A 13,573-nucleotide genomic window follows, 5' to 3' on the forward strand; every position below is an offset into this window, starting at 1 on the left:
AATAGTAGTTAAAAAATTGTTGAAACAAATTTCTTGCCATAAAGATTTGTGTTCACATTCAGTATTAACATATTCTATGAAAGTAGTGCCTTGAAGTATCAGTGTATAATATTTCAAAAAGGGGAGGTGGGGAGCCGGCTTTGAGAGAGAACCGAGTAGTACGATTTTTAGTTTCTTATTCTGTTTTTGTCTGCTGCCGGATTTGTTTCCCTTTCCACAACATCATCAACTAAAAGCTGTAGGAGGTGTTGCTGACTCTGCTGAATAAAGGCGGTACTATAAAGCATGCATTTGATCAACCGGCGTTTTAGATAATTTTTATAAAACAATAACAATCGCTATCATGGATTTGAAATGCACATTGCCGGTCGTCTTAAGTGTATTCCTTTTAAAGGTTTGTTTAGGAAGTGACTTGTATAGTGACAAAGTATTAAAATATGATTCTCAGATATTTAAACAAAAAATCGGTGGCGATAAGCCTCATTTTGTAAATTTTTTTGCTCCTTGGTAAGTTTTTCACGAATTAATTTTGATTGTAGTTAATGCTTAAATGTTAATACAAAAATAACCTATTGGGTCAAACTTAGTTATGTCTCATTTATAAAATTTGAATATTAATTATTTTCATTAAGCACTAAGCAAATTGTAAAAAGTGAAAGTAAAAAATACTGAGTGTAATCTCATGTAATTGAGTGTAATCTCAGGATTTTATTAATCTCATGTACCTATCTTAAATTTTTTTTTCTTTGGAGCCCTCTACTTTTATCTTCTGTTAATTATAATTTAATTTTTTATTTATTGTATGCAGGTGTGGATATTGCAAAAGATTAAAACCAGTATGGGATGAACTTGCTGAGAAATACAATGTTGATTCTAATAATCAAGAGCTTGTCATCGCCAAAGTGAATATTTTTGTTTTTCTACATTGAAAGAGTTAAATGAATATTAATTCATTAATATGAATTTTATCATATTTTATGTAAATGTTTGTTTGATTTTTTTTTCTGAATGTTTTAGTAAAAATCTTGGGGATTGCTATAATAAAATGAACCAAAAATTTTATATATAATGAGTGATTTTATGTTAATCATTTAATATGCATCTGGAATAATTTTTGAGTCTCAAAGTTTTTTTATACTTCTAATTTTAATCAATTAATAATCACCATTTTTAAAAATTAACAAAGATTCTGTTATATTATTCTCAAATTTTGTTTGACATCTTCTAATTTTTTAGGAATATTTATTAATAGTATTATTCCAGTTTTCAGATTTTTAAATAAAAAAGCTTATAACTTCTAGATAAGTTGCCATTTAAAGAATTCAAGATTCTTTTTTTAAATGGATATAACTTTTCTACTTCTGACTTATTATTTAAGCTTTTCTTTTTACTTTCAAGAAATGCACATTTGTTAAGATGTAATTTGCATTTGTTGTTAAGCCTTATCCAAATGAAGCTTAAGACAAAATTATTTTGTACTGTCAAAACTTTCCAATTTTGTACTAAATTAGTTTCACATTTTCTTCTGAGGAATATTAAAGAATTCCATTTATAATAAAAAGTTCTGTTAAGTATCTGAAATTATAGGTGTGGTTGCAATCTATCATTTATTACAATTGCATTGCTAATGCTAGAAAGCAGGATAGTTGCTTTCCAGCACATTTTGATGAAAGGAAGAACTGTCAACTAAAGCATAATATAAACAAAACATGTATTAATATATAGATACCCATTGTTTTATATATGAAAAAGAATAAAGCAATGAATAAGAAAAAGATAGTTTGTTTTCTTTCCTGGAAAAAGCAGTTTTGAGATTTGTTACCATTTGTTGAGATTAATTAGATACTAAATTATTGTGCATATTATTTCTAAAAATTTCTGTAGTTATAATTGTAATACTGATCTTTTCTTTATGAAACAAAGCTATATGTTCTGTTCTACAGGTATTTGGGATTTTGTTGCATTTTGTCAAATAAATTGCATGCTAGCATGTGCAGTATGTCTGTCATCTTATAATTATTTTGTATCACTCAAATCATTCAGTTCCTACAAGGAAGCTGGAAAATTAAGTACACATGATGAAGAGAGGACAAGCAGAGTATCAAATGTTTAAAATAGTATTTTTTTTTTTTTTCTCATTTTGTCTGGAACCCCACTTTCTACTTAATATTAAATGACCTATGTCAATATATTAATTATACATGATCTTCTATATAATTGAAAACATTTGTGGATTTCATATGAAAGTGATAGAGTAGTAGCAGAATTTGATCTAATGTATTATCTATGTTTTGCAACAAAATGATGTATAACTGAAATTACGTAAATTAAAATAAATATTAGGTATATTTGTGATTAATTCTTATTTGCTTATATTTAACATTTAACAAAATTTAAATAAACATAATTTTTATTTATTAAAAATTTTAATACTGTAATTCTGTTTGATTTTTAGGTGGACTGTACTGTTGAAACACCTATATGTGCTGATGAAGGAGTTTCTGGATATCCATCGTAAGAATAAAATCTTAAATTTCTGCATGGAGGTTATTTTTTTTTTTAATTGCTCTACAAATCTTAAAGTAATTTCATTTTTCTAAAGCTGTAAAACTACAAACTCTTTATTAAATTGCTTTAAAAAAAAGCTTACATTATGAGTTTTTATTCTGATTGCAGACGGTAATTTTAATTCTAAATAAAAGATAGAATCTTCTGTTCTTAGTTAAAATTGTAAAAGTTACTTTCTAAGAGTTAAGCTATTTAATGGATATCTCATTAGAATAGAGTAAGTGCATCTGAAGAAAACTTTTTTTTCCCATTTTTTTAGACTTATATATTATGAAGCTGGTCAAAGCAAAGGTACAAAATATCAAGGTAAAAGAGATTTAGTGGGACTAGAAGACTTTATATCAAATAATCTGGGACAGAAAAAGACAGATGTATGTTTTATTTATTTTTTTCTTTTCTTTCTCGTACGCTCTTTCTGATGAAACTAGTAAATGCATATTATTTTTTAATAATTAGTGAGAAATTTTGAAAGATGTCTAATGTCTGATAAATGACTTGTATTTGAAAAAAAAAAATCTACTTATTGCTTTGTAATAATAATTAAAAAAAATTATTTAAATTATATTTTAGCTATAAATTTTTTTATTACAATTTACTGCATTGAATAAATTTTACCAATTTAAAGTCCAGCAATAAATAAATTTGTTTTATTATAGTTGATATTATACAATATATTTAAGAATGTCAATATTAAATTGCTTTGCTTGTCTTAAATAAAATTGTATTCTTTTTGTATTTAACAAACTTTTTCAGCATTTATTTGATTGATATGAATTAAGGAAATTTTACAACATTAAATGAATCTATATTATAATTTATTTTTTAAGTTATGTTATAAACTCTACATCCTTGTTGGTACTAGAATGAAAAAGAATAATTGTGTTCATTTTTAACTATTTCTTTTTGAAATTTTTTTTAAAATCTTCCAAATGATTTGGATTTGATAAGCCTTGAAAAAACACATTTAAACTCTGAAAAATCAGTTTTTAAATTGAATAGATCATCTTCTATATTTGAAATCTGAAGAATATTGTATAAATTTAAGAAAATATAAAAATGTGCATCATTTGTTTTTGATCTGAATATGAAAACAAAATTTTGATTTTGTCCTTAAAAAGTTTAGATCTACCAACTAGTTTTGTTTCACATTTTGAGTACATTCAGATTGGATTTTTTTTAAAAAATTCATTTTCATTGTATAATTTTTTTTTGGGGGGGGGGGGAGTTTTAACTTTGATGATATTCGTCAAATTTGTATTATTTTCATATTTTTTTATATAATTTCTTCTGTCAAAATCTGAAAATTTTGAATTAGTTGGTAATAGTATGTTTATATGTAATAGTATGTTTCTACATAAACATTAAATCTTTATGGTTTTATGATTTTCTTTTATTATATGATTTACATATACTAGAAATCATTTTATTTTGCAGGAGCCCGAAAAGACTAGACCAATAATTTCAGGAAAAGGAGCTTTGGAATTAACTGATGAAACTTTTCAGAATACTGTTAATTGGGGGATGCATTTTGTGAAGTTTTATGCACCCTGGTGTGGCCACTGTCAAAGAATGGCTCATGCATGGGAGGAGCTTGCTGAAAATTTGGAACATGATAAGTCTGTCACTATTTCGAAGGTAAAGCATTATATAATATTTAATTAATTAATAATATGCTTATATTCTTTACGAATACTTGAAAAAATGTCATATGCATTTAATTAACATAAAATTGAATGACTTTTGTTCTTTTGATGTAATTTTTTTTTCAATGCCAATAATGCTCTTTAGCTCTTATTATTACCGCCCCTTCAGATTAATTTATAGTTATTTTTACTATAATTATCTTGTCTTCTCTTATGCTTATGACAAAGCTAAATTCTTTTAAATGTATACTTATTACTAATAAAACAATAAGTATTTTTTGAATAAAAGATAATTTGTGCAATTAGTATAAGAATTTTATAATACTTTGAGAATATTAGAATAATTATCACTATTGTATATGCCTCTTGTATGTTTGTATTCTTGAATAGAATGAAAAGCAATGGTAATCTTAACTTTTAGGAATTAAAATATCTTTTTGACCTTTAGTAAAAAATTAGTAATCTGTGAATGGAAAATAAATAGTTTTAAAGTTCATTTTTATTTCTTAAAGATATTGGATACTTCTTGTGACATAAAAATTAATTTCATTTTATATTATCATGGTCACCTTTTATTTGTGCTATTTTTCTGATTTAATGAAAATTTTCTTAGACCATTTCATTTTGTATTTGCCTTAATATATATTGGTTACTGTATTTTTTTCATAGATTAAAAAGTTTATTGATGTATAGGTTTCGTAAAAATTAATTATGAATATAAATTTTTAAAATATATAATATTAGTAAAAAAGAAAATAAATCAATTAATGAGTGCTTAAATAGTATTTCCAGTTTAAATTTATTGTAAATATTTCAGGACATACATCTGCTAACAAAATGGTCTAAATGAAATAATTATATTTAATGTAAATTGAGATGATAAATGCTGATGAATTATGAATTTTAAATTTTTACATATATCCTCCGCCCTGTGAATCATATTTAACTAAATATTCTTCAAATGCTAATATTTTAAATAAAAAGATGCACACCAGTCAACTAAATCAATCAGTAAAGCTGACTAATTTAAGAAAATTTGAATATTGTGATTCTATAAAAACAGGCAATTTTAGACTGGCTTTTTTGAGACATTCAATAAAGTCATCATCACCCAGGGTTTCTCAAGAGTGATTAGCCTAGATTATAAAAATGTTGATTGTTCTAAAATTGTAATATTCAAATCTTATTTGAATTGGTTAGATTTGGTTGCAAAAGATAGATATTTATTTATTTAAAAGTTGAAATGTCAAGAATATTTTGGAGAATATGATTTCTTAGGACCAGAGGACTGTCTAAAATTGAAACTTCATAATTTTTTAAATATATTTATAAATTGAAAAAAATAAAATATTAATTTTGACATCATTTAAATATTTGGAAATAAAACTAAAAACTGAATTTTACATGAAACTGTGAAATTTTTGTTGAATAATTCATTCAGATATTATAAATTATGAAAATTATTCTGTAATGTACACAAGACTTCAGTGTCAAATGACTCTGTTTTCAGTTCTCATATTTTTAAAAAAAATTACTACAAGCTTGATTTCAGTAAAAAAAAATGTCTTAATATTAATTGCAGTTTCATCCTTTCCACTTTAATTTATAATTGAATTTTATGGTACTGATAGAAAATTGGAGAAAGATTGGTAGTATAATGAACAGAATGGCCAATATAATAATATGAGTTAATTATATGACTATCAAAATTTGAAGTTTAAAAATATTTTCATGAAAAACCTATTACAAGAATAAGTAACAGAAAATATTTAACATTTTAGTAAGCATTAATACTGGCAAACTGGCTGTTCACCAAAAACAGCTAGTTTATAATAACCTTTGCTTTAATTTCTTTCAAGAAATTTTATCTCAAATTTTATTTGATTTTTATTTTGATGTTTCATTTTTAAAAAAAAAATCATTTTAGGTAGATTGTACCGAGAATAAAAAGACATGTGCAGATTTTGAAGTAAAAGGATATCCTACTTTATTATGGATTATTAATGGCAAAAAAGTGAGTTTAAAACTTTTCCCCCAACTCTTTTTGTCAGTTAGGTTATTTAATTTTTAGAAACTTTATATGTAACAATTTTTCATTTTTCTGCTTTTAATTTCTGTGAATGTTTCTTTATCATTAAGTGAAATTTTTTACTATAGATCGAGAAATATCAAGGAGCCAGGAATCTTGATAGTTTTAAACAATTCATCAATGAAATGAAGATTGCTCATAAAGATGCAATAGATGAAGAGGAAGGTAGAATACCTGATCCTAAAAATGAGGTGACTTGTTAAATTTTGAATGTTTTTTCAATTAGTATTTAATCAATAGATTCGCCATGAAAAATTCATTAAAAATCTAATAGAGTAAAACAGACATTTTCTCTGAAGCACTGAGAAATGTCTTCAGTGTACAGAAAATTTAAACTATATATTCTAGATAATTTTCCTAACTTTTTCATGGTGAGGCATAAATTCATTTCTTTTTACTTAATGATATTATAAATACAAAGACTATAAGCGTAAATAGAAAATGTCTTTAAGAAAAGAAGGGGGGGGGAGACTTTTATAATGTCATATTTGAAATGCTGATTATTATTTTCATATTGAATTGAATTTAGACAGTTTGTTAAATTATTCAACTAAAACAAAAGCATAATTATTATTTTTTTTGCTGTTTTCTTTATCGATCTGACAAGAACATTTAATCCTCATATAACATGGTTGATTCATATTATGTTGTAGTAAAAAGATACAAATAACACCTAAAACTTTGTGATGAAAACATCCTATTGCATAAGGAATTTGCCAAGTTATGATTTGTGTGTATTTTCAGAATATCATCAGAGTTGTTGCAATGTTTGCATTGCATTATTATAAAAACATGATGTTAGAATGCTTTTATTTTTGTTGTTGAAGAGTTGACTGTATAAATGTATTTTTATTAGTGATGTTATAATGAAAGATTTTTATAACTATATAAAGAAGCAAATAAAAATGTAATAAAGTATCTCGAAATTTTGCAAATTTTTAGCATCTATAAAAGCTTTAGCATCAACATCTTTCCTGTTTATTAAAAATATAATTTTACAAAAAAAAATGTGCAATTAAAATGCAAATATGTACAATTTGATTTTTTAAGTCTTCATTGATAGTTTTCTGCATGAGAAATTTGTTTTTAAAGTAATGATATTTGCTTTAAGTATATAGTCGCTGTAATTTTAGTGTTACCTATTATCTGTAGCATGGTTCTGAACGTGAAAAACTATATTCTATCAAATTATTTTGAATAATATCCATATGTATTCATGTTATATTACTAATAATAGGAATTTTCATAATGAAAGTAATTAAATCCATTAAAAAAATCATTTATGTAACTTTTTTTTTTTTTTAAATTTTTCTAGCCTAATTTAGTTGTGGAATTGTCAGAAGATAATTTTGAAAATGCTGTTAAACAAGAAATTAGTTTTGTCAAATTTTTTGTCCCTTGGTAAGTAGTATTCAAGTCTGCTTGTTGAATTTTAAAATCTTTTTTCATTAATTAAAATTAATTGTGTTGTAAAGATAGTCTTGGAACTAATAATGTATTTTGCAGTCTATTGCTCTGTAGAATATGCAAAATCATATCCTTATAGTAAATTTTTTTAAAAAAATCTTAAATTTTATAAATTTTACTAGTAATGATACGATTGAAAATGAAAATAGTAGCATCTTTTATTATTATAAGATCAAACTGATTAAATTCTGTACTGCTGACAATGAATTATGATATTGCACTATAATATGTACCATATGATATTGTATTATAGATACTAAATTATTTATGCTTATTCAAAATCTATTACATATTAAATTTTGTTTGTGAAATATGATATAGAATATCTTCCAGTAAAAAAAGTAGTTTATATTTATATGTGATCAGTACTGAAATTTTAAGCTAAATTAATCAAATTATAACATCAAATTATCCCAAATCAGTAACAAGATTGAAAGAGAAAATTGAATACAAGATTTATAGATATTTCAAGAACTCGCTTCATTTTTAAGCACTATTAAAATAATTATACTATAGAGATGTTCCAGAATTTGTTGTTTTTTGTTGCATTTGTTGTTTTTAAATGCTGTGCTTATTATTAATGCCTATATGTGAAAGGTTAAGTAGTTTTTATGATTTTTTTCTTTGAGCACAACGGCTATTTGCAGATCTTGGCTGTCTCAACCACACACACTTTCAAGCACTTTCTATCCCTCGCAACTCCCTTCCAGTTCTTTATCCTCAGAACACTCAGGTCTCTTAATACATCATCCAACCACCTAGTTGGAGGTCTTCCTCTGGTCTGGGATCCCATAGGATTTTTAAAAGTGGATATTTTGAGGGTACTGTTTTCAAGGCTTCTCCAGATATGGCTGAACCAGCTTAACCTATTGCTCTGGATAATCAATGTTATCTGTAGTTGCCTATAGAGTTTGTAAAGTTCAAAATTGAATCTAATTCACCAACTAGTCCACTATCCACTAGCCAAAATCCACTATCTCGGATACATTCCTCCAAGGCAATGTTATAAAACAGACAAGCAAGGGAATTCCTTTGAAGTAGGCCTCTCTCTGTTGCAAAGGGCTCAAATAAATAGTTTTGGATTTTAATCCTGCATCTTACCTTATAAAGTGTAGCCTTAGTTAAATGAACAAGTTTAGTTAGGGATTCCAAATTCTTCTATTGCTTCAAATAGCTTATCTCTTTTTATACTGTCATAAGCAGCCTTAAAGTGTATGAATAAGTGAAAAGTTTTGATGTTATGTTCTTTAGCTTTTCCCAAAATTTGTCTTAAAGTGTCAATTTGGTCTATAGTAGATTTTTGCGATCGAAGCCCTCCACACTGGTAGTCTCCAATCATTTTGTCAGTATGAGGTAGTAGTCTTGCAAAAAGCAAGTTGGAGAAGATTTTATATGCCATATTAAGGAGCATGATTCCCCTATAATTCCGACAATCAAGTTGGTCTCCTTTCTTGAATATAGGATATACGGAGCCTTCTTCCCATTCAGTGGGTAGTTTCTCTGTAGCTCAACTTTTAATCATGATTTTATGAATGGCATTTATAAGCTCCAGTTCTTTGACTTTTAGTAGTTCAGATGGGAATTCCGAACTATATTCCATCAGTCGCTCTGTTACTTTAAAGTTTTTTAATAGTAAGAATCACCTCATTTAAGGTGGTGGGGGATTGTCCGCATGCGGGAAAGTAGCAGGTCCATCGGAACTATCAGGTGTGTTAAAAGTATCATTTCTTGCTTCAAGCAAATCTTGAAAGTAGCTTCTCCATACCTTCAGTATTTCGTGTAGATCACTCACAAGTTCATCTTTATTTCAACATGTTAAAGTTCTTGGCTTGAATTCTTTTCTCATATTATTGACTCTTTTATAAAACTTTCTACATCCCCTTTGATTATTCAGAACTTTCAGGCTCGGTAATGATTTCTTCAAAAAAGCTTTTTTTTTTTTTTTTTTTTTTTTTTTTTTTTAATGATTTAGTGCAATGAAAAAGTTATTTCCAAACTTAAACATTAACTATTGATACAACTATTAAACAACTATTGATATCAGTCAGTTTGTTCTAAAATTTTAATAGCATTAATTAGTCATATTTAATTCACTTTTTAATGAAATAATAGCTCTTTATATCTTATGCATTAGTAGAATTGATTTGATCATAGGAATTTTGTTACTTCTGTAACACAATTCCTCTGATCAAATCTTAAAAAAATGCTAATTTCTTATTTGCCGTAAATACTATTCAGAAGAAGGAAAAAAAAAAAAAAAATGTTTGATTTTATTATTGGTTACTTTTTCAGTTCTAAGTGTGAATATTTTTGTTTTAGGTGTGGACACTGTAAAAGATTAGAACCTATATGGAATGATTTAGCTATAAAATTTTCATCGAATCCTAAAGTAAAAATAGCCAAAGTAGATTGCACTCAACAAGAGAAATTGTGTGCGGAGCATAAGGTACATTTATTCAAATATCCTCATTTGTTGCTTCCACTAAATATTTTGATAAATAACTAATAATTACTTTTTTATTGCTCTTTTATAAAAATGATTCATTTCCATTTTTTTTTTTTTTAAAGCTTTCCATAAAACTACTTTCATTTTTTCAGATAAGACTATTCTTTAAATCAAAACATTGATCAGAATTTCCATTACTAAAAACTAATACCTATTAACTATGCATATGAAAATTTTTAAAAAATTATAGTTAAAGTGTCAGAAAATATAAATTCTTTTATTATATCATGAGATTACAAACTTTAGACTGTTCTTATTTAATTTTCTCTTTTTTCAAGTTCCTAAAAATGAAATTTTGTAATTGATATTTCACTAAATTTCTAATATGCTAGCATTTTGAAATTTTGTAAGTTATGCTTTCTCAATAACAAAATTTTATATTTTAAAGAATTTAAATATCAGTTGAATTATTGATTCGATTATATTTTATTCCATACTGATGGTGCTTCTTAGTTATGAATTTGAGAAAAATTTATTTCAAAATTCTATAATATTATGATGCTTTAATCAGGGTTGGTTTGAGGGGCTTTGGTGTGAATATGCAAGATACCACAGCATTTGGTGGTTGCGTAAAAGATAATTTCAGTAATTTTTTAAAGTTTTGTTTCGTTTAATTGGAATATGCATACACTTTAATATTATATCATTTTTGGCCATTTCATGTATACAAATCCAAAGCAAACTTGGTTGTTTTGAATTTCACTATATTTGTAGGTATTAAGAGCTCACTACAAATTGTAATACTATTAAAACTATATCAATACTTTTAATAATGCTGTAATAATAATCGACCATTACTATTTCATATTAGAAAAGATTTGAAATATGTCTCAAACATGAGATATCATGTGATTTTTTTTTCAGATTTTATTAATTTAATATTCATAATTTGAAGACAATATTCTTAAATGTTGTAAATGTTTAGTTGTGATTTTGCAGAACTGGATTGATTGCACTGATTTATTTAATAAAATCAAAGTTTGTCATCAAGTTTTACTTCTTAGGACCCCAAAAGATTAAATATTCATATCCAAATATTTTATTTCAATTGTGTTTAGATTTTTTATTTTTTTTTTTTTGTTTTTGCTCTAAAAATTATTTTGGCCTTAACAATTGACTCATATTTGCTTAAAGAATTCTTTTTCTTTCAATATTGAAAATATTAAGAAAAAATCCAACTTAAGGCAAGAATGCTTTATCTCCTTGGACATTTGGTCTATTGAATCCTTATTAGATACCACCACCCTCCACAAATTATCAACATTAATTAACAGAAATTAATCACAAAATCGGAAATTTTGCATACCAATTATATTTTTTTTATAAAGCAGCCACTTTTGTTTTTGTTTTATTAATGATTGAAATGCTAACTTTATATAAAAAAATATTTATAAATTTCATGTATTTCATAAAGTCCTTATTACACCATTTTATAGAAGATAATAAATAACAAAATGTATTAAATTATGATTATTATTATTTTGTACCAATTGATGCTTTGTTCAAGCCCTTTTATTATTAATTATAAATTAAAGTATTAACAAAACAATTAAAATAAAAAGTAATTTTTTTTTAGCTCATTGATAAAAGCAGGTTTACAAAAAAAAGTGTAATAAAATATATTTTTATTCAATGATTATTTATTATGACAGTAAAAACCTGATTGAAAGAAGATATATCTGTGATTTCTCATATTCCATTAATTTTTATGTTTACATGCAACAAAAATGTAATTACAATTATTACTGAAAGAATTAAAGCAGCATAAATATTTTTTATTCTAAGTAGAGCTTTAAAAAAATAAGGAAATCAATATATATCTCGAAAATATAACTGAGAAGGGGCCATCTGATTAGATAATAGGTATGAATTACAGACAAGACATCAGCCGAAGTGTTGAATATAAGATTTTTTTTAACAACATATGACTTTGTTGGAGTTCATGTTAATTTATATTCTCTCTTATTTGCTAATTTTTAATGACATTTTATTATTCAAATTTTATTATTTAAGGACCTTGGATATCTTTATCAAATTTTCTTTCCAACATTCAGCTGTAATTTTCCTTTTCAGCTATAATAATTATTTTATTTTGTGTTATAAATAAATATATGTTTTTCTAAATGAATTTGTTATATTATCTATATAGCAATTACTAGAAAGCTTATGACGATAAAAGCAATGCATAGTATTAAAATATCAAGTTACAAATGAAAAACAAATTACCTGTTTCATTTCTTGCTTAATTAGATAATTTTGCTTCTTGATGACATTCTTTTAATAGTTTCTGCGATAGTAATGTTCACATAGTATTTTTAATCTTTGAATTTTAGATTATTGGTTACCCAACTCTTTTCATTTTTCACAATGGAAAGTTTATGACTGAATATCATGGAGAGAGAAAATTGGAGAATTTACATAGTTTTGTATTGGAGTATTTGCAACATTCTGAACTATGATTTTATAACTACATTCCAATTATGTAAGAAAATTTCTATGTATATGTCTACATAAAATGTGCAACACAAATATGTACACAAGAGTCTTATTAATTTAAACATTAATATTTGAAAGCCTGATTAATCAGAAAACATTTCTTACGTTCATAATTTTCATGCATTTTCTAAAAACAATTTGAGTATTATTTCAGTTATTTTCATTCTTGAACACAGTAAATCATTCTTGAATAAATATTTATTATGACATTATAACTACCCAGCATAGGATAAAGTTTGATTCTAAAATATTTATGGAATGCAATTGAAACATTAAATTGGACATTTGCTCAAAATTCTGAAATTTTTATTATTTGTGTTTTCATATTGCTTGATGGAAACCAACTTGAGGATGATAATTATCTCATTTTTATATGAAAATGGCAGCATTTAGAACCAATTTGATGCGATATTTATACCAATCTTATTGTATTTCCAACCTGTTGTTCCATCTGTTAGATTAACTATAAAAATTGGCTGACGTGAAAAGGCTTTGATCTCACTTGTTTTGGATTAATGATACTCTTGTGCAATGTGAAATCTATTTTTTCATAAAAATTCCCTTACTTAAATTTGATCAATGTTGAATTTATAAAAATGGATGTCTATTTTTCTACTTTAAGAACAATTTAAAAGGACAAAAAAGAAGAAAAAAAATGTATTTTTAAAATCTTATATTTATAAATTATGTAATCTAATCTTATGTTAAATGTAATCTTTTTATTTTTAATATTTTCTCATTAATTTTACTATGTAAATATAATTTAAAATAAATTCAAAATACTGACTGATTGAGATTTTTTTT

General features: G+C 25.2%; 1 protein-coding gene across 1 annotated transcript; it reads left to right on the plus strand.

The window, feature by feature from the left end:
- The first annotated feature begins 140 nt into the window (after positions 1-140).
- LOC129971226 (thioredoxin domain-containing protein 5 homolog) lies at positions 141-13,559 on the plus strand. Its single transcript, XM_056084812.1, has 10 exons — positions 141-507; positions 809-902; positions 2,456-2,514; positions 2,828-2,939; positions 4,003-4,203; positions 6,139-6,225; positions 6,369-6,491; positions 7,616-7,701; positions 10,087-10,213; positions 12,607-13,559. Exons 1-10 carry the CDS (start codon positions 344-346, stop codon positions 12,730-12,732), a joined length of 1,179 nt encoding a protein of 392 aa, XP_055940787.1. The 5' UTR covers positions 141-343; the 3' UTR covers positions 12,733-13,559.
- The last annotated feature ends 14 nt before the right edge of the window (positions 13,560-13,573 follow it).

Source organism: Argiope bruennichi, chromosome 6, assembly GCF_947563725.1.
Source record: "Argiope bruennichi chromosome 6, qqArgBrue1.1, whole genome shotgun sequence".
NCBI lineage: Eukaryota > Metazoa > Arthropoda > Arachnida > Araneae > Araneidae > Argiope > Argiope bruennichi.

Coding starts and splice junctions, on each gene's coding strand:
- LOC129971226 (XM_056084812.1), top strand. CDS start 344: ATGGATTTGAAATGCACATTGCCGGTCGTCTTAAGTGTATTCCTTTTA. Junction 6,226..6,368: donor GGATTATTAATGGCAAAAAA/GTGAGTTTAAAA, acceptor TTTTTACTATAG/ATCGAGAAATATCAAGGAGC. Junction 6,492..7,615: donor TACCTGATCCTAAAAATGAG/GTGACTTGTTAA, acceptor AAATTTTTCTAG/CCTAATTTAGTTGTGGAATT.